This window comes from Apiospora hydei, assembly GCF_038363865.1.
Source record: "Apiospora hydei strain CBS 114990 chromosome Unknown utg000006l_segment0_segment0, whole genome shotgun sequence".
Lineage (NCBI taxonomy): Eukaryota > Fungi > Ascomycota > Sordariomycetes > Amphisphaeriales > Apiosporaceae > Apiospora > Apiospora hydei.
The window spans coordinates 4395109-4415717 of NW_027117365.1; the positions used below are offsets into that span (position 1 = coordinate 4395109).

At 53.1% G+C, this 20609-nt stretch overlaps 8 protein-coding genes across 8 annotated transcripts; 5 read left to right on the forward strand and 3 right to left on the reverse strand.

The window, feature by feature from the left end:
* Positions 1–120: 120 nt before the first annotated feature.
* On the forward strand, positions 121–2195 carry PG997_008611 (uncharacterized protein; the record flags this gene model as incomplete). The annotated part of the gene is made up of 6 exons (XM_066812926.1): positions 121–349; positions 435–546; positions 610–1127; positions 1289–1608; positions 1663–1794; positions 1854–2195. The coding sequence occupies 6 exons, from the start codon at positions 121–123 to the stop codon at positions 2193–2195; spliced, it is 1653 nt and encodes a 550-aa protein (XP_066668268.1).
* Positions 2196–5478: 3283 nt separating this feature from the next.
* PG997_008612 (uncharacterized protein) lies at positions 5479–6833 on the forward strand (the record flags this gene model as incomplete). The annotated part of the gene is made up of 3 exons (XM_066812927.1): positions 5479–5658; positions 5987–6376; positions 6447–6833. 3 exons carry the CDS (start codon positions 5479–5481, stop codon positions 6831–6833), a joined length of 957 nt encoding a protein of 318 aa, XP_066668269.1.
* A 459-nt stretch (positions 6834–7292) lies between these two features.
* PG997_008613 (uncharacterized protein) lies at positions 7293–8003 on the reverse strand (the record flags this gene model as incomplete). Its single annotated transcript, XM_066812928.1, has 1 exon — positions 7293–8003. The coding sequence occupies one exon, from the start codon at positions 8001–8003 to the stop codon at positions 7293–7295; it is 711 nt and encodes a 236-aa protein (XP_066668270.1).
* A 387-nt stretch (positions 8004–8390) lies between these two features.
* On the reverse strand, positions 8391–9419 carry PG997_008614 (uncharacterized protein; the record flags this gene model as incomplete). The annotated part of the gene is made up of 2 exons (XM_066812929.1): positions 8391–8872; positions 8966–9419. 2 exons carry the CDS (start codon positions 9417–9419, stop codon positions 8391–8393), a joined length of 936 nt encoding a protein of 311 aa, XP_066668271.1.
* An 878-nt stretch (positions 9420–10297) lies between these two features.
* On the reverse strand, positions 10298–11014 carry PG997_008615 (uncharacterized protein; the record flags this gene model as incomplete). The annotated part of the gene is made up of 2 exons (XM_066812930.1): positions 10298–10362; positions 10789–11014. 2 exons carry the CDS (start codon positions 11012–11014, stop codon positions 10298–10300), a joined length of 291 nt encoding a protein of 96 aa, XP_066668272.1.
* Positions 11015–12331: 1317 nt separating this feature from the next.
* On the forward strand, positions 12332–13499 carry PG997_008616 (uncharacterized protein; the record flags this gene model as incomplete). The annotated part of the gene is made up of 2 exons (XM_066812931.1): positions 12332–12887; positions 12961–13499. The coding sequence occupies 2 exons, from the start codon at positions 12332–12334 to the stop codon at positions 13497–13499; spliced, it is 1095 nt and encodes a 364-aa protein (XP_066668273.1).
* A 1130-nt stretch (positions 13500–14629) lies between these two features.
* Positions 14630–15277, forward strand: PG997_008617 (uncharacterized protein; the record flags this gene model as incomplete). The annotated part of the gene is made up of 1 exon (XM_066812932.1): positions 14630–15277. The coding sequence occupies one exon, from the start codon at positions 14630–14632 to the stop codon at positions 15275–15277; it is 648 nt and encodes a 215-aa protein (XP_066668274.1).
* A 2137-nt stretch (positions 15278–17414) lies between these two features.
* PG997_008618 (AMP-binding enzyme) lies at positions 17415–20597 on the forward strand (the record flags this gene model as incomplete). The annotated part of the gene is made up of 3 exons (XM_066812933.1): positions 17415–17704; positions 17803–19721; positions 19780–20597. Coding segments are annotated over 3 exons (3027 nt in total), but the record flags the coding sequence as incomplete, so codon positions are not given.
* Between the last annotated feature and the right edge of the window lie 12 nt (positions 20598–20609).

Below are 20609 nucleotides of genomic sequence, written 5' to 3' on the forward strand. Positions count from 1 at the left end.
GAGACCGAGGATCCCGAATTCTAGAGTTTTCATCGCATCCGGCCAGTTTCATGAAGCCCCGTCACCATCCGTTTCCAGAGGTTTGTTACCGAACCAGTCCCGCCAAGAGCATCGCCACTCATGAGATACGGGAGCATGGATCACACCCAAGAGTTTTTGGAAAAGTACCAAAGACATGACGAGTTTCCCAGGACATTGGTACACGACAAGTACGGGCACCGGTCGGACTATTACAAACAACAGCTCGACAAGCACGAAGAGAAGATCTTCTGCACGGCCAATGACGACGATGGCCGTAGTAACAAAGATGTTTTTGTGAAGATCAGAGATTACGAAACGACCGACAAGCGTAAATAGTCATTTTTTAGAGCCTCATTGAATTAGTAATGAGAAGCCGTTTCATTTGCGGAGCAGTGCAGCTGATAGTCTCATAGTCAGGGTCCGGAACGAGCACGCCTGTAGGAACGAACAAGAGCTTATGGAGGCTCTTGGGGAAGACGGTACCGAGCAAGACTGGCTCAGTGCAGACGCCGCTTGTAGGGTGATGTGAGTGGACTGCCTCCCTTGTACCTCCTGTGGTCTCAGTCACTGACAAGGAATTCCTATCAGTCTTCTCGAGACGGTCAAAGCACAGAGTCGCCGCCTCAACCTGACCAAGTCCATGTTCACCCGCATCATGACCTACCACCAGGTGTCTTCCTGCTTTCTCAATTTCGTCACGTTCTCCGGCTCCATGACGGGTAAGAGTGACTTGGGACTTGGCGGGTTCAGGTCGGAAAGCTGCATCCGAAAGCCAAAGTTCATTTCGCGAAAGCTCGACCGGAGCGGACGCCATATTCACGTGTCCTATATCCTGAAGACCATAGAGAGGAACCTCTTGAGAGGGCAGGTGCAGGCAGGAGATCCCGACAACGAGATCGAGTGGATCCGACCCCATACCGCAGTTCATCACCAATTCGACCTCGAGACGGGGAAATCGCTCTGGATCCTCACATCGCCCCTGATCCCCGTTCCTCAAAGTGGCGGCGAGAAACCAAAAGGGCAGAATACGATTTGGCGATCCCATCTCAACAAGCCCCTGAACGAGTTTCGCAAGCAAAAGGATCAGCCGTTCGATATCTCTGCCGGTCTTGGTTTATCATTGAGTCTTCATTTGAAGCTAACTGACTGGGCAGTTGGCGAATATGCGTCCTATATTGAAGAAGCGGGCGAACGAATATTGAACCTGGTATGCCATATCGACAGCGCCTTTCCGCCCCATCGCCTGTAATTGCTAACAACCTCACAGACCGACAAGTATATACACGACAAGCCTCCCCGGTAGATGACGAGGACCTTCAAAAGCTTTACAAGTTCATGGATGACGCGGACACATGTATATTACGCCTAGAGGACAACCTCCAAGTTATCAGCTCGCTCGGCGCCTTCTACAACAAGGAACTCAAGACCGAGGCAGCGAAAGAACCACGGATGACCGAGTGGAGAGACGAGCGTGAAGACATCATTGATAACTTCTTGGCCGAACTGGACGAGCGACAGCTGGAGCTTGAGAGCGTGGCGCAGCGTGCCCGGAACCTCGTGGGTACAGCGAAGAGTCGCGAGAGCGTTGTCAGTACCGAAATATCTCTTCATTTATCACGTCACTGCTAATCATGGTCTCAGATATCGAAGGTATTGCAAAACCAGACCAACAATGTTATGCTGGATCTTACCAAGCAAGGCCACGAAGAGGCCGTAGTGATGGGCTTGTTCCAGGCCATAGCTATCTTCTACCTTCCCATGACGGTAGTATCGGTACGTAACACTCCAAGGAACAGACCCTTCGAAGGTAACTTACTAACAGGGCTCGCCAGGCCGTCTTCAGCACCGACATTGTCAAGTTCCAGGATCTCGAACCAGGCGAGACGCAGAAGTGGTCACGGCTAGCGCTGGGGACATGGTTCGCCACATCGATCGGGCTAACCATCGTCACGTTGATCATCTCGGAGGTCTGGAAGCGCTGGAAGCGGGAACAGAACCGGGTCCGACTCGAAGGGCGGGAACAGCGCCCCGGAGCGGTGATGGCGGCGGCGGCGGCTGCGGCGGCGAAATCGCAGACCTCCACGCCCAGCACGGCCAGCATCAATGGGCTGTCGCCCCCGGGGTCGGCTCGTACTCGACGCGCCAATGGGCGCATCCCGCTTTTGCCCATGTAACACAGACGCCAAGTCCCTAGAGCCGCACCGTTCGGCCCATGATTTGCTTCGTGGAAAGGGGTAATACACAAACATGTGAATGGCAGCTTCGGAGATCATGAGAAGACGAATATAGATAGCCTGGGCTTGAGGTGACTTTGAACAAGAAGCATAGGCCCGAATGATCACTTCCCTTTCATGATATAAGTAGTAGATACTTCTGGGCTGCCATGGCCATTGCTACAGGGGTCCACTCGAGCTAATCCGCAGCCTCGGCATGAGTACACAGGAGATTGAGGGGGGCGTTTCGCGCTCCAAGAGGGACTCCCTTGACCACAAAAAACGGTCATCAAAGAGAGCTAATGACCTCTAGGCCCGTTGTGTATGGGCTGAACCGAGCAGCGGAGACACCGGCACGATTTAGTCAGGGGCAGAGGATCCAAATCACAGTAGATATCAAATTATATCAAGCGCACTTAACGCACAACCACCGATCACAATATTCTGCAATGCCTATTGAGTCCTAACTAGCCCATAAGATAACCAAACATCATACGATCACCTCCCGCCTCCGTCTCCAAGTGCTCTTGTCCACCGCCGCCCATGCGACTCGTTCGGCATCGCCTCCTCTCTAGCACTCTTTGGCCATATTCTCGTAAAGCCTTGGCATGCTTCCTTCTGGTCCTGTTATTCTTCGCTCTGTCCCTGGAGACCCCGCATAGGCACGCTTAAGCCACCTTAGGGCTGTCCATCACACATCAAAGAGAGAAAGCGCTGTTGTGGGTTCCGTAAACTGCAAGCGCGGGATCCCATTTTCTGATGACATAACAGCGAAGCGCTTAGATGAATGATGGTTACTCTTGTGTAATTACTGGGTACATACTTGCCTACCACCGAGCTAATCGCCGACCGACTAGCTCAAGCTCCACCCCTGGACCAGTAGCGCTTGCCTATATAAGTACGATCCAAAATTCTCCGTTCATCTATACGCTTGAAAAGGTTGACAGTCTAACAATGGCCCGTTCGGTCAATAGAACCATCTGGTCTGGGCGATAGGAGTGGAGTGGTGAGGTAACCCACCCCTTTCCTCAAACAGCCTCTTATTTGTGCCACCGCGAGTCGGCGGACATACTGAATCCCATCGATTTCGTATTATGTCTTGAAATCACAAATAGTGTAGGGTTAAAGAACGAAAGAACAAGTTTTCCACCACAGAAAAGGCCTTTTCCTGTAAAAACATAGTCCTGTAAGTCGACGTTCGCGTCATATAGGTCTTCTTTGTCCACAAGGTGCTTGCCCCAAACGCAGCCGGCGAGAACGGTGACCATCGTGCACGTTTGGGGATTGACATTTCATTTTATTATGAGAATCACAATATCATCCCTGCACCCTTTCATGGGGGTTCCATTCCGTGTATGAGTTCCACCAGCTACTAAGAGATGCAACTATACGTGATTACCGCAGCAGGGCTTTTCGGCAAGTTTGTGACAAGAGTCAAGCTTCTTTCTAACGCTGGGCCCAGTCGTTTGGTAATAACAGCCCACTAGATACGTCTTAATTGGCGCTGGCCCAGAATTTATGGGTTGCGTGGATACTAGAGAACGTATATAGCGTTCCCACTGTCTGTTCCCCTTGCATTGTGTTCGGTGAAGGGGCCGATTCGCTTGTGACACAGAAACATCCAGGGGTTTTAGTTTCTTTTCACTGTAGCAATCACATGCTTGAAGACCCCTTGGGTTGTTCATTTACATCAAAACTGCTGTTTTATATATTTCAACCCTGGAGGTGTCGTGGATGGACGAGAACTGTACACCTGGCCTCAAATGCAGCCATAAGGCACGAGAGTAACCGTCCATGGATCAACCATTCTAGACACTGTAATAAAAGGTCAAATAAATAATTAAAAGAGATTTCTGTCAATGTTGCTACTGCTGCTGCCCTTCTCTGGGAGCTTAGTCAGGATAGGTAGCAAGCGGACGCACCACTACCGGGACCGATTTCCAGCACGGGCATTTGCGGATGCTAGTTGCCGCAGCAGTAAGTGCAGCGAGTCGTGACTCAAGCGCTCGGCGATTACACATCGAATCGTCCAGATCCGTGCCCACGAATCTGTTGTACTTCGGACAATCCCGCACCAAACACGATGCCTCCCACCCACCCACCCCAGGTGGCCAGCCTGAATCACTTGGTTATTGCACATGATACATATTTGAGCTGAAATAATGGCATTTCGATCGACAATACCCCTGCCCTGAATATGAATCAGGGGTCAATACTAATTCACAAGATCGTGCCATCGGCCCGACATATCACGTAGTCAGCAGGATTGATCTTAATGATAGCTACTTGGTTCCGGGCCATAACCTAGACGCCTCAGTAGGACTTGGATGTCCCAGTCCTCCCTGGCCCTGCTTGCTTCCCTTGCTACCCCGTTCGATGCCCGTACCTGCATCCGCCTCCACTCCAATCCCTGAAATGGCTAATCATGCAGGGAATTCCGAGCTTGACTTGCTTCTCTCCAATGTTGACTAAGTAGCTGCTTATTAGTTGGAATCTGCAGATTTAGCCCCCAACGCTAAGATGATTCGCCAAAGTATATTATCAACTAGCCACTGCCAGCGCCGTTGCAAGAAGCTTACCCCGTATTTCTTCTACCTTAGCGCCACAACGGTCGATCAATCGCAATCGATCGGCCGAGGCATGCCAAAAGTCTAGGCACTACCTACCCAACCCAGTCAGTCGGGGCCTTGTCATGAGCTTCCCCGGGAGCAGAGTGCCTGGGATACGCCTGCGCCCCGAGACCTGTGGCTACAAAGCCAGGCTACAATCAACTAGCGCCTTGATCGTCTTGATCCTAGTAGCCCATAGCCTTGATGTAGCGGTAGGGTTAGCAAATCGACATCAAGCTATGCGGCGCGAGTCACTGGGCCGTACTGCGAAGAGACGAACCATTGAGGCTATTCCAAGAGACTGGCTGCTAAATGTAAAGGGCCCCTACTTAGTTCTCGCCGACGTTCCGGTCCCCAAGTTGCTCGAGGGTGATCTAGCCCACCAAAACGGGCTTCAACAGAACCCCCAAAGACCCCTTTCTAGATGGAATTCTGAATTAGCGCCCACGCTGTTAAATCCAAGTATATAGACACTTGAGTGCCATCCCATGCATTGTCAGTGTTCGTACTCGATGCACGAACAAGTCATTGCTTAATTCATCCGGTCTTATAGGGACGTTCGGACCCCCAGGCATCCATCTTTATAAGGCCTGCGAAGCGTCAACCCCCAACAACATCTCGAAACGACCGAAACGATGCCTGGTTTTCTCGTCTCCCCGCATTATGTTGCAGAGACGCCGAACGACAGCGAAACGAATATCGTCAGCATCACCTTTGGCTTCTGCATATCCTTGGGCTTTTTCACGGCGGCCAAGGCCGGACAGCAATCATGGGACGCATACAAAAGGGGCAAGACGTTCAACGAATACATCATTGTGAGTAATGCTGTCCATACTGCCTGCTTTCCCACGCCGGGTGGATTTTAACACGATGGGTGAAATAGATGGTGTGGCTTGAGTGGCTAGGAAGCAATTGTTTTTGCATTATTAGCTATCTATTTTTGACGTCTGTTATAGAACCAAGGTTAGTACTCCTACCCCAGATAGAATGAGCTGAGCGATATATTGACTGTCTGAATAACAGCTTCTGGGTATTCTTCTTTATCCGTAAGTAGACCAGAGCTTAGGGCCGTGTCTGTCCCTCTCTTGGAGTAAACCAGTCAACTAACCTTCCGTCCTCTCAGTCTTCTTCTGGTGTATGCAGATCCAGTTCGTGCTCCAAATCATCATCAACCGAATCGCGCTCCTCATGGTCCCGGCATCGAAAGCGAGAAAGGTCAGATGGTCCGTCGCAGCTATCGTCGGCGCCATCAACATCAGTGGATTCTTCATCTGGATCCCCGCCCGCCTCCAGATCAGCCCGCTTTACGAGGAAATCAACATCATCTGGGATCGGTCGGAGAAGGGCGTCTTCTTGGTTGTGGATCTGGCCCTCAACATTTACTTCATCTACCTCGTCCGGTCTCGGCTCGTCGCCAACGGCCTTACCAAGTACAATCGGCTCTTCCATTTCAACATCTGCATGGTCGTTATCTCGGTTGCCCTGGACGCCGTTCTCATCGGGGCCACGTTCCTGCCGAGTCCTGTTGTGTATGTTTGTTCCCACCCAATACAACGCTGCTCGGGTGTTCTTTGGGCTTTATCGCTGACATGGATCTATCTAGCTACCTCCAATTCCATCCACTGACATATCTCATGAAACTGTACATCGAGATGAATGTGGCCAGTCTCATCGTCAAGGTAGTCCGAGACTCATCAGTAGATGGCCACCAAACGGGCCGAGGCCGCCAGAAAAATCCCAATACTACCGCACCGGAGCCCATGACGGCGCAACGACCCACAACAAGCTGACCACCTTCATCACCGCGAACCGGACGCGCCACGACGTAGAAGCCGGTCTCGGCACCAGCGACAACGGCAGTGTCGTCGAAAATGAAGGAATTCGGAAGACGGTCGAGACCCAAGTCGTGCATGGCAAGGCCGAAGACGACGGGGTTAGCGAGACCAGCTCGACGACCAAGGTATTACGGGGCCCTTTCCTAGGTGATTAAACTCGGTTGACACTCGTCGCAGTGGAGAGAGGGGTGAGCCCCTTTTTGCAACGGCTGGCATGCTACGCTAGCTATTACTTTCGTGCACCACACTGCTATTCTCTCATGTACAAAATTTCGTCTTCTTTTTCTAGTTAAAACTCTATATACCATTTGATATTCTCCATCGTGCAACAGTCACCGATCTATTGCGTCGGATAATTATGAAACTCCAGGTTCCATAAGACATTGAGCATGTACATGCAGTCTGAACTTTCTTAGGTATCGGGTTGGATTACTCGTTTAATCTTCACAGGACAGGGAGCATGATAGGCGCGGAAGGGGGCGGACCCTCTTATGATACCCCCATTTACATAGGCTCGTATGAAAAAGTTGTTCCTAATCCTGTAAACGCCCCCTAACACAAGAGTAGCCGGCCTGTATCTTGGGGGGAGCAGACTTAAGCAGGCCCAGAGACCTCTAGGAATGTCGAGGTAGTGGCGGTCGGAAATTCGTAGGAAGCCTGGCTTCGATGTGAGCCTCTTCATCTCCTCCCAAATCCATGTCCATCCGCTTGTGTCCGCCGCTATCTCGCAGTTCGTCCAGCATCGACTCCATCTCCGCCACCCTCTCCACCGTCTCTTTCAACTTCGACCGTTTCTCGTCACTCCGTCTGCTTGTCGTTCCGGGCAACGGCGTACCACGGCCTTTGCCCTTCCTGCGTCTCCGTCTCTCTCTGTCCTGACAGGCTTCGCACCAGAACCTGCCCGCCAGCGGAGGCCTTTGGCAGCACTTGGTACAGACCCCATCCTCCAAAGCCTTGTTTTGCCGCTCTTGGTCATAACGCAACATGCTGGCTCGGCAGCGCGCACAAGAGAGCGTCGTGCCGCCTTCGGGCATGTCCGACCCACACTTTCTGCAACGTGAGGCCGCCTTGTACTTGCTAAATTTCCTTTTCTGGGTTTCGTAGTGCCGGTCTTTGCACCACCTGCAGTTCTTCGTGGTCCCATCCCGCGGCCTGAAGCCACACTTAATGCAAAGCCCTTGAGCGTACCGGCTCGATTCCAGTTCTCTACGCCTCGCAATAACAGCGCTGCGAGCCTCCGAGACTGGAACCGGGGTTCCACCCGGGGCTGGAGGTGACGCAGATGGCCATGAGGACGGTGGCGCGGTGTTGTTGTCAGTAGCCATTATAAAGCGACTTTTGTTATGCTTGACCTGTGTCGACTATTATCGGTTTGCTCTGTCTCGTAACCCCTTTATATGCAAATAATCAGAATAAAGACATGATAACAATGTCTTTGTTCCGTGCCGAATAAAACTATTATTTCAACAAACCGCTGTGCTAATAGTTTTGGTTACCTGGGTAATCCAGTGGAAGTACCGATACCCCGCTGGCAAACAAAGAGAAAGATCAGAGAGATTGCACATGGCCCTGGGTGTCAACTGATTAGCTAGCCAGCAAACGATTTTCATCTCTGAATTCTACAGGTGTGGGCTAGAGTCTACATAGATGGTATAGTACCAAAGCCTCTTCAGGCTCAGGCAGGTATCACTGCTCAAGTCGGTCCATCTCCTTCACTCCGTCCGCTGCCCCCTGGCGGCTTCCGGACTAATCCCCGCCAGACCTGCCACGCGATTGAGCGCAGCCTTCCAGGTGGCCCAGCGCTCCATGTGGAACCCATCGTCGCCCACGAAGGAGTACTCGACGACTCCCTCGTCCGACCCAGGTGGGGAGAACACCTTGGATCCGTCGCGCCCGTACTCGGCCCGGCAAAGCTGGAGCAGTGACGAGCCGGCCTCGGTGATCCACGGGAGGACGCCCGCGACGTAGAGCTCGGTACGCCGGAGGCCCACGGGCGTGTCCTCCATGGTCGTCTCCAGGGCTTCGCGCAGGTGCTCGCGCGCTATCACGGTGGCGTAGTTATAGAAGCGATGGGGGCCCGTCTGGCCGACGTGCGTCAGCCAATGGGCTTGGAACAGGTTCCCGTTCTGGAAGCGCCGTTGCCAATTGGTGATGTAGTCGCTGTGGTCATCGTAGGATCCCCGATCAGCGGCTCCTGGTCGTTGCATGATGGTCAGCACAAGGACGTGTTTTCGTAGCTTGTTGCTTGGAGCAACTCTGGGACAATCGAAGAGGTGTAATTACTGACCTGTCATATTATCGCGCCACGCAAGAATCCAGCCTGGCAGTTCTGACCAGAATACCTCCCGGCCCGCCTCCATTTTGACGGGATTGCCGCTGGCATCGTGGACGTCGATCTTGGATAGCGCAAGGAGCAGATCGGCAAGCTTCTTGCAGCTTGCGGTATCGTCGTCGGCAAAGCGCACAATGGCTCTGCAGAGGACCAGCCACAGGCCTTGGGGCGCCTGCACGCCCTTGTTCGGCAGCAGCCGGGACTCGCACATGCGGGCTATCTCTGACGCAGCGCCCGATGCGTCGAGCTCGTCTTTGAGGAGTTTCTGGATGATAGAGATGGACTGCTTGCTCTCATCTGTGTGCAGTTTTATCTGCCAATCGTGCATGCTATCAGGATCGTTGAAGAAGGTGGCTGCCGCAGCATTCTGCTCCGTCGCCCACTCATCCAGCGTTGAAGGGGAAGGCATCGTGAGATTTGTGTAGATAGGTCTTTCTTGTGATGAGTCGTATGTAAGGAAACAAGGGTCAAAGTAAGTAAGTCAACAATTGGAATAGTTATGATACTTGATTGAGAAGGATCTAGTGATTTCTTGAGAAGAAGCACTATGTGCCTGGTTGGGCCATGTCGGTATTTCTCCAGGCTCCTATTTCAGGCACGGCGGGCATTCTATTTCGGTCCCCAATGACGCAAAGTGGCTGTTACCCCAGGCAGGTCCACAGGCAGGCAGGCATTGCTGACTTCAGCCGTACGCGTACGCGTCAGTGCAAGTGGACGCGCCGAGAGTAGAAGTGGACGTGCCGAGATTTGTTTCAGCGGGTGCCCGGTAAATACTTAGACATTGCCGCCCCCAAGTTGACGTACGAATAGTAAGCATACACGGCTGGAATAGATTGATTGCCCTTGGTAATGCAGCCAGGCAACATTCGATGCATGGTTGTACAGTAATTGTTTCCCCAATTTAAACATGAGAGCCGGACAGCGCATGAGGTACAAAAAGTTCCGGGTGGCCCTAGCAGCTTAGCGTCCTTAGGTCCCTAGCACGTAGCCTACAGTGCGCTGTGCGACCAATCAACTCAAGTCTTTGACGCCCCAGATTTGCGCCCACTTCAGTTACTGAAAACGAACACAGCGCCCGGGATGATATTCCGTAACCCCAGAGCAAAAGGACGGCGCAGGCATCGTCATCACGCGGGAGTGACATCTGGACTTGCTATACTCGACAGAGGATACTGTACCCAACTCGCGGGGTGTTTATGATTTGTTGACAAGGCGCAGGCCTCACGGCCCGTGGTCATACAGAATCTGGTAACAATTATTAAGTGACATTGCAGTAATTGCTTGGGCTTACTCAGATCCAGGCTCGGCGACGATCTCGCCCACACAAATCCATGGATCGACGAAGCCGTAAGCTGAGCTCATAACAAATCATTATCTAGTGCTGATTGTTGCTCAATCTGATACAGAGGAGAACGACAACCTCGGGGGCCATGCATCATTACCTAGGTAGGCAATTGACAACAATCGTCGAAATGCAGTAGCCTCCAGGACGCCTTCACAGCCCTTCAGGCCAAGCAACAATGGAGTCAGTCAGGGCTCGGAAGGAATATTCGGAAAGAATACGGCGCGTATTACCGGGGGCCAATCAGCAGATCATCTTACTATGCTTCATTCCATGGAATCAAGCAGTCCGACATATTGACGATGATAACTTTGTCGACTTATAAAGGGGTAGCGAAACCCGCCATCTATTGCGACCTCATCACCAACCACATCAACCATCACTCAGCATCGACTTCAGAAACAATCACTACATCACCTTCCTAAAACAAACATACCCCTGAAACTCTGCAAACCATCAACACCAGCACCATGCAGCTCACCAAGACCCTCTTCACCCTCTTCCTCGCCTCGTCCGCTCTGGCGGCCCCTATCGAGGGCGACGTGGACGTCACTGCCCGTGACGAGTTCTCCATGCTCGAGTCTCGCGCCACCATCGTCGACGTCACCTGCAAGGGTGGTATGTCTATATCTATGATGCCTTACGGACCTTAGGTGATTCATGATGCTAACTATGCAACAGTGGAGGCCAACGACGAGAAGCACTGGACCGCGAAAGAGATCAAGAGCTCGTACAACGCGGGCAAGGGCAACGTCGACTCCAAGACTGGCAAGATCAAGGACGGCGGTATGTGCCTCTTCCCCAACATCCATCCCACTTCGACCCCTCCCCCATTCCACTTTGACAGAAACAAAGACCACCGATTATTATATGGCTCCTTTTACTAATCGATTGTCTAGCCCCGAGCCATCTCAAGGTGTTCAAGGGCAACGCCCAGATCCTCGCAGAGCTTCCGAGCGACTGCAAGAACATTGCCAGCAAGGACGGCAACCTGTTCGAGTACAAGCTCAAGGGCGACGACACGGACCGTGTCATCTGGAAGTGGACCAAGGCTAGTGCCAGCCAGGCCTACTGGTAAGTCATAGGCACCTATACTATCGTATGACAGAAGCGAGTGATGAACTAAACTGTTTTAGCATGACCATCACGCACAGAGGCAAGTCGAACAACGACTTCAAGGCTTGCAAATAAGCGGTAAGCGTAGCTACATCATTCGGTACATTTGTATCACTGTTTTCTCTACTTCGGTATTAGGGGAGCTCAGAAGTGGCCATTGCACCCAAGTTTGGGCATGGTTTTATTTCCATTCGATCGTTATACAGACTGTTAGTTATAGCTGAGTGGCTGAAGCCCATCCAATGATACTACGTCATCATAAAATTATATACAATATATGCTTACATCTAGATGCATGAGTGACTTTCTACACTTTTGGTTGCTTTAGACATTTCTAAGCGTGAACATGAGCTAAGACGTACCAACTTATTTGGTGTGAACATTGCTTTTATAGGGGCCGCGGGTTTCCTTTGTTATTTCCCTTTATCCATCGCATCGAGTCAGGGGTGTAGCTAAACAGGGTTTAGTCGAAAGGAGTAATTCACTGAGCCACCCAAAGAACAATGACATGGTTTTCGATTTGTTCTTCAAATGGTACATAAGTATATAAGACTAAGAAGCAGCAAGCAAGTGCCAGCCATAATCGGCCGAAGTGAGATCCAACTTTACAGCAGGCACCATGGCTCCGACAACCCGCAGTGCAACAACGGCATCCCTAGATGGGTGTTCGCTACTGCCTGGACTACTGCCTAAGGATCCAGTACGTAGGCGTCCGCGGATACCCAAAACTCCAGTGCTTGTGTCGCCTTCGGCGGCACAAGAAGTCGAGGAAGGGGGAAAAGAAGACGGAGCGGATACTAGGCCCCTGCGCTATCTGTCGATCGGGGAACGGAAAGGTTTGTGAAACATGCGACACTGACACGATGGAAGAAGCCCTTATAGTGTCGGAGAATATGCCGGACTACTCGTGCATATCGTGCGGTGAGCATCCCGTCGTGGGGCAAAACAAAACGTTCGAGGCTTGCCGCATCGCGGCACAGGATCGGCGTCAGCAGCAGGCGCTCAACAGAGAGAGAGTGGACAAGGAGTGGGCGCAAAAGTACGGCAAGGACCGACCCGAGGGCGGCGAAAGGGAACCGGCCCGGTGCGTCTTGTGCCGCGCCACGCCCGCCATGGACGGGGAGCCCCGGTGCTACAACTGCACCATGATCGGCCACGCGCGGGCCGCGAAAGACCTTCGCAGGAACGAGCATCGGAGGGCTAAAACGCAGGCCGAGCTCGCGCGCAGGCGGCGCCAGGAACTGATCGAGCAGGGGCGGTGCCATCGCTGTGAGAGCGAGTGGCCCGAGGACGGACAGCAGGAATGCGCGAAGTGCGGCGAGGCCGGCGAGGCGAGAAAGAAGGCGGCGGCAGAGCGGAAACGCGAGCTGAGGGCTGTCAGGTACGCGTCTATCAAGTCGCAGGGGCTGTGTGCCCAATGTCAGAAGAGCGCCCGCGAGGAGCGGGAGGACGCAGTGTGAAGAGTGCGCGGAAAATGGGCGCAAACGCGTAGTGGGCCCCGAAGCGTGGGAGCGCAAGCTCCGGGCCCAACAACAGCGGCGGGACGAGATCAAGAGGATGTGGTTGTGTGTCCAATGCGAGAAGGCGCTTGCGGAGAGCGGGAAGACGCGGTGTGCGAAGTGCCTGGAACGTGTGCGCAAAGGCGCAGTGGACCCCGAAGCGTGGCAACGAATGCTCCGGGTCCAAAAGCAGCGGCGGGAGGAGATCAAGAGAAAGGGGCTGTGCACCCTTTGCAGAAGCAGACCGCCCAGGGCCGAGATGACCTATTACGAGCCGTGTGCTTTGGAGAAAAGCAGAAAGAAGCGAGGTATCAAGCCTTCGGCTCGTGAAGACGATGAGGTGCGACATGCAGACGAGCCAATGCAGGATGTACAAGATATCGATGGTGGTGACCTTTATGCACTAGGGGAAGAGGCACAGGAAAGCCATCCTGTGCCAGCAGTAGAGGAACAGGAAAACAGCAGACAAGGTCTTCTTGATACGGTCTCTCAGGGTGTTGATCGTATGGCTATCGATTTCCTTTTGTGCTGATCTTGCTAAGCTCAAAATGCGACATCTAGGTTTGCTGGGATGGGGTGTTTCTATATTAAAAGGTAAGATACTAGCCTTGAAGCAGTTATGACAGACGATGTTAGTCAGTCAATAAAGGTAAGGGGGAAAGTACCGCAGTTGAGAAGCAGTATACGTTAGCTAGTCAGATTTAGCAGGCATTTTGGGACTCTGGTAGCTCGAATAAAGAAATTCTTAAATATAAAAAAACACACGCATTAGAATAAGGAGCTATTCTTTGTTGTATATGCTGATGACCGACTGGGTTCCCAAGCTTATTGCGTGATCTTATTAACGGTGCCTACTCCCTCGCTTCCTATGTCAGTTTACGTCGTATCCCCTTAATGGCGATAACGCTACCCTTGGTATAATAGGTAACTTTCTATATTACTGCCGAACAAGGTGGTAGAAAAATATGTGACAGCAAAATATGGCGATCAAATGTCAGGACGTATAGCGTTGGAAGTGTAGCATCCCGGACAGAAATCTCATAAACCCAAAAAGAGCCTGGTAAGACCTTAGTGTTCTGCTCACACAAAACATAGGGGTACATGAGGCGGCTCACTCGCTATTCAGTTGTATATGTGTGAATTTGGTACATCACCGGAATCCTATTTGATAGACACCTACTTGAAGCTGCGATAACTTACTCGTAGCTTGGCCTGTATGGCAACGTGATATCATTTCTTAAGCGGAGATAGAGGATCACACGCCACTCCTCGCTTGTGGTATTCAAAAACTTGTCCGTTTTCCCTTTGTCCACCGATCGAGCACGGTACTTCCATTAGACAGCTTTGAAATACAATGACTACCAACCTGATTATTTGAACAATGCCATTGCTAGAAGCTTTAGAAATATTGCTCTTTGTTTTCCAGCGTGACAAATACTATATAGTTATAAAGAGCACTGAGAAACTGTAGAAAGGTACTCTCATGCATACCAGAGTAATCACAATTAGGGTTACATCACAATGGCTCCAGGCAAAAGTAAGTCGGCTCGAGGTCAGCTCGAAGTCTCATTGCCTGACAAGACAGGTAGGAAATGCTGCACATGTCGGGCGACTCCCGTTGAAAAGGGCAAACGGAAGTGCGATGGCTGCAAGTTCGATACGATGAAGCGCCTGGCATTAAGGCTTAAGGAAGACTCGACAAGGAAACCGAGGAAGGACCAGGGCTCCATCAGCGAGCGCTGCGGTAAAGGGTCAACGGCGGGACCGCACACCAGGTCGTGCGTGGCCCATAAGGTGGCCCGGCAGAACGAAACGACGGATGCCAAGGTGATTCGGAAGAGGCAACAGAACGCCCGCCGATACGCAAGCCTGAAATTGCGAGGGCTTTGCACAGCGTGCGGGATCGAGCCGGCGGGCGAAGGAGGATTAATCTGCAAGAACTGCAGAGCAAAGAAAATCAGTTATACACAAAGGCGGCGGGGACAGGCACGGGATAATGTGGTCTGTGTTCGCTGCCCGAGCAAAGCAGGGTGTGTTCATTGTGAGACCTGCTTAGAGGTGCTAAAAGGCTTTAACCGGAAGTGTCGCAATAAGGGGAAGCATAAGGCGGATGCACAAAAGCCGGAGCAGCAGCTGGTGCTGGACGATGAACAGGAGAATGAGAAAGAAGAAGAAGCAAAACCGGATCTTGTGCGGGAGAGTGTCGAGCAAGATCTCATGGAAACGGACCCGGGCGACAACGAGATGGTGGATGATATCGTAACAATCCATGGATTTTATCGCATGGCGATTGATTACATCATGAACTAGCAGGCCCAAGGCAGATGGCTCCATGGCCACTCTCCTTTGTTCAGCACCCCCGAGAATGATACATCAGATAGGATGAGGTCTAGTATCTAAGAACCAGTGTATGTGGCAAGTCAGTGGAACAATATCATTATTAGACACAGTAACAAAGACATGGTTATTTCAGTACTTACTAAATGAGTGATAAGTATAATAATACACAGGGAAGCAATGGGTAATGCATGGGGAAATGACCTCGGCATAGTTAGAATCACGTCACAATGGACATCAACAAGCTCATACTGGCTCCAACCTCACCTCAAGCCCTTACGAGTGAGACAAGAGGGACGCCGGGCCTTATATGTGTGTGCTGCAGAGAGCGTCCAGGTGCCGGGCGCTTCCATCTTTGCCCTCCTTGCCTGGCTGTCAAGCAGGTACAGGCCAGTCGCAAGGCAGAACGGCGTAGGGAATTGAGAGCTCTTCGAGAATCTCGGGGCATGTGCACAGAGTGTGGAGCCAAGTTGGCGACAGACGACACGACACGGTGCTGTAAAGGCTGCAGGGTCAAGTATGGAGAACAGAAAAGAAGTAGAATGGCCAGATACCGCGATGCTTCGCGCTGCACTCAATGCGCAGCGGACTTGCCTGAGGGCAGAAAGACTCTCCGATGCACGGATTGTATGGGGGAGGGATAGACTTGGACGGCAACGTCAAGTGGACAAGGCTAGGAAAGAGGGCAAATGTATTCGTTGCCGTGTACAGCTGGCAATGGTTGGGAAGGAATCTTGCGAATCATGTATCGGGTATCTCAGGAATTATCAAAAGAAGAGAAGGAACAAGCCTGTGCGGAACTCAGTGGTGAATGCCGTGCAGGAGAGCGGCGGGCGAGAGGTATCGGCCAACAGGACTGATCGCATGGCGATTGATTACCTTGTGGAATAGTAGTCTTGAGCCGGATGGCCCCATGCTAACCTGCCGGGTGTAGGTATTAGGATGAGTCACTAGGAATTCACCTGAGTCTAGGTAAGTCAATTGAGTAGCATCGTTGAGAAATTGGTCATCCAAGGGTTTGGGCACCTCAGGGGTCGAAGTTCGTATCCTCTTTTTATCTTATCAGATCCGACAGGGATTCCTTGGAGGATGGTCCACCCAGCTCCGATCCAGTGCCGAAAGGTCGTACCAGTCCTCCAGTAGCCTGGTAGTTGTCATGCGTAATTTCTCTCGCAAGTGCCTTAGGACGTTTTGTACTTGGACAGATCAGAATACGCTTTCCACCGAGCAGAAATACCAAGAGCGAGGAACCTCATGGGAGATCCCATACGCGGAATTGGATTGAGCCCCAGCCCAGGCCACGCAGGTACAGATGCCAGGGCACGAAGAGAGGTTGAGGATGCAGCTGAACAAGGATGAGAAAATGCGACAAACTGCAACTTACTTACCTAACCGTGCCTAGGGTACCAGGTCTTCGAGTAGTACGCCGATCGCCATGACTGGTTGATTGGTGTGACAATTCCATGTCCACACAGCATGCCAAGGCCTGTTTCCCCCGAAGCTCTCATGCCCCTCCATCCTTCAGGGCCCCTCAGGCTCGTCCCAGGCCTAAGCAGGCCTAGCGCGGCATCCGAATCAGGGCTTGGCCGTGCCAAATTTTTATCAGATCCTTCTTTTAAGTTATCTGATCCGCCGATGGTGGGGGCATCTTACCACTCTCCCACTCTACGGCTCTGCCATGTGGTGCCTTTTACGACATTAGCGACGCCGAGGTCCAATCGACACTCGTTATGCGAAATAGCGCATCCGGCCGATGGGGTCGCGTTCGTCGTCATGGGCCTGTATCGGCCGTTTTACAATGTCACCCATCACTGTCTCTTGGCCCGGTAAAGCGGGGGAGGGAGACAGGGCCTGCAAGCGATGCCCGAGAAGGGCTTTCGTCGTCGCGTCGGCGCTGGAGGGGTCGTCGCAAAACTTTTGGTGGTGCCTCCAACCTGCTACTGTATGCACCAGTGTTACTTCAACTCACCTTTTCCCACTATATTCTTGTGTCCTTCCTGCATATTATTGGCTGTGCCGCATATCGTTCCTGTTTGTTTGCTATATTTGAGATCGTTCCTGGCCGGCGACACGTGATACCCCAATGCACACAGCAACCGACACCTTAGGGGCCAAGGTGCCTTCTAATGCGGACAACAAATCTAACCAGCAGAAACAAGTCACCATGCCCGATGGCAATGGGACGACTAGCGTGGAAGATCTTACTAAGATATGGCAATGGAACACACCCGTGCCACCCGCGCTACAGACCTGCATGCAGGACATCATAGCCGACCAGGCACAGCGAGATCCAGAACGAGCTGCCGTCAACTCCTGGGATGGCGACTTCACCTACGGAGAGGTTGATCAGCTGTCAACCCGCCTGGCCCGATACCTGGTCTCTATTGGTGTCGGTTCGGGGTAAATGTCCCTCTGTGCTTCGAGAAGTCGCGATGGACAGTGATTGGGGTCTTGGCCATTATGAAGGCAGGCGGCACGTTCGCTCTGACCGATCCCAGCCAACCCGAGGGTAGACTGCGCCAGATCGTCGAGCAGACGGGTGCAGCACATATCATCACCTCGGCGTCTCAAAAGGACCTCGGAGAGCGAATCGCGCCCCAGGCCAAACATGTAGTGGTCTCGGCCGACGAGATCGGTTCCTACAATTCGGAGACGACGACACTGCCAGTGGTAGCGCCAGCCACGAATCTATACATCCAGTTTACGTCGGGGTCTACGGGAAAGCCAAAGGGAGTCCTGGTCACGCACGAGAACTACACAAGCGGCGCGGTTCCTCGAGCTGAGCTGGTGGGCTACCAACCACACTCGCGCGTTTTAGACTTCGCATCATATGCGTTTGACGTCTGCATCGACTGCATGCTCTGTACATTGGCCAACGGAGGCTGCCTTTGCATCCCCTCCGAGGCGGACCGCGTTAACGACTTGAGCGGGGCCATCCGCAAGATGAAGGTCAACATGGCGCACATGACACCCTCGGTGGCCCGCGTCCTCGGCTCCGACATCATCCCCTCGCTCGAAGTCCTGGGCCTCGGCGGCGAGGCCATCTCCAATGGCGACGGCGCCCGGTGGAGTAAGAGCACGACGGTGGTCAACGCGTACGGACCCTCGGAGTGCACGGTGGGCTGCACCATCAACAATCAGGTGGGCCGCGATGGGAAAGAGCAGGTGACTATCGGAAAGGGGGTGGGCGGGAGCACTTGGATCGTTGATCCGGAAGACCACGATCGGCTCGTGCCTGTTGGTGCTGTAGGGGAGTTGTTGATTGAGGGGCCCATCGTGGGCCCTGGGTATCTCGGCGATATGGAGAAAACCTCAGCCGTCTTCATTAATGACCCGAAGTTTTTAACTAATGGATGCGTAGGTGGTTTCACAGGTCGCAGCGGTCGTTTGTACAAGACGGGTGATTTGGTCAAATATGACGTGGATGGGTCGATCATATTCGTTGGCCGTGGCGACCAGCAAGTCAAGCTCCGCGGACAGAGAATTGAATTGGCAGAGATTGAACATCACATGCGCGATCAGCTGCCCGCGGGCACGCGTGTTGCCGCCGAGGTCATCAAGCCGGGAGGTGCAACTGGGGAGCCGACGTTGGTGGCTTTCATCTCCGACAAGGCCGGGCTGGTCCCCGCGGCGGAAGAGCTCCTGGGCTCATTCAACTTGGATGTGCAGAAGTGCCTGACGGGCATGAACAGTCTTCTCTCCGAGTACCTGCCAATCTACATGGTGCCGGCCGCCTATCTGCCGTTACAGACAATGCCCCTTTTAGTTTCGGCCAAGACAGATCGTAAGCGGCTTCGCGAGCTGGGATCCTCCATGAACAGAAGGGACATCTCGGCTTTTGCTGCAGCGGTGGTTCCCAGGAAGGCCCCCAGCACAGATATGGAGAAGCAGTTGGCGCGCTTATGGGGCGAGGTCCTAGGCCCCGACGTAGACATCGGTGCCGCCGACAACTTCTTCAGTCTCGGTGGCGACTCACTGCGAGCTATGAAGCTGGTGGCTTCGGTGCGGAAAGAACGCGTTTCCCTCTCCGTTGCCGACATCTTCGGAAAGCCTGTGCTGGCGGATATGGCCGCGGCGGCAAAGGTGTGCGACACGGAAGAGAACCTGACAGTACCGCCGTTTTCTCTGCTCCCCAACACGTGGACGCCCGATGTTGCAAGGGCCGAGACTTCCGAGGTGTGCGGAACCAGCCCCGAGGACGTGCAAGACATATATCCTTGCTCTCCCCTCCAAGAAGGTCTGATGGCTTTGTCCGCCAAGGTTAGCGAGGCCTATGTGGCCCAGCGCGTCGTCGAGATGCAAGATCTGGAGTCGGCGCAGCGCCTTGCAAAGGCATTTGAGACCGCCGCGGCCGATTCTGCCATTCTTCGGACACGAATCGCACAGGTTGCGGGGGCAAGGCCTCATGCAAGTTGTGGTGTGGGAGGAGTTCTCGTGTCCGGTAAAGAGCGGATGCACCCTGAGCGATTACCTAGCTGCGGACAGGAACGACCCTATACAGCTGGGCAGACCGTTAGTCAGATACGCAATTGTTACCGATGAAAAGGAGACGGGCAAGACGTATTTCGTCCTTACCATGCATCATGCGCTGTACGACGGCTGGGCCATGCCGCTGATCGTTGAACGCGTCAACAAGGCCTACCAGGGCACAGCTGTCGAGCGACCGGCACACTTCAACAACTTCATCAAGTTCCTATTCGATAACAGCCGCCAAGAATCGGAGGACTACTGGAGGCAGCGCCTTGATGGTGCGGGCGGCGAGCAGTTCCCACCCCTGCCCTATCAGGGGTACCAGCAAAAGGCCGATTCTCTGCTCGAACACTACGTCGGAGTAGAAAGCCGACTAAACGGCACAACTATTGCCACGGCCATTCGCGGCGCCTGGGCGCTCTTAGTGGCGTCGTACACGGCGTCCAACGACGTGGTGTTCGGCGAGACCCTCACCGGTCGAAACGCCCCGATCGCCGGTGTTGAGCAAATCGAGGGCCCCATGATTGCGACAATCCCCGTCCGCGTGGCAATCGACCGCGACGCGACGGTGTCCGAGTATCTGCAGCAGATCCACCAGGACTCGATCCAGGGCATCCCGCACGAACATTTCGGCCTGCAGCACATCCGTCGCCTCAGCCCCGACGCCAGGGAGGCGTGCGAGCTGCGGACAGGACTGGTCTTACACCCCAGCGCCGACGCCGACGAAATCAATGCAGTGCAGTCGAACAAGGAAACAGAACCCGCCAATGCCTTCGTCCCCGCGAGCGACGAGGAGGCGGCTCCAGGAAGCTCTCAAGTTTAATACCTACGCGCT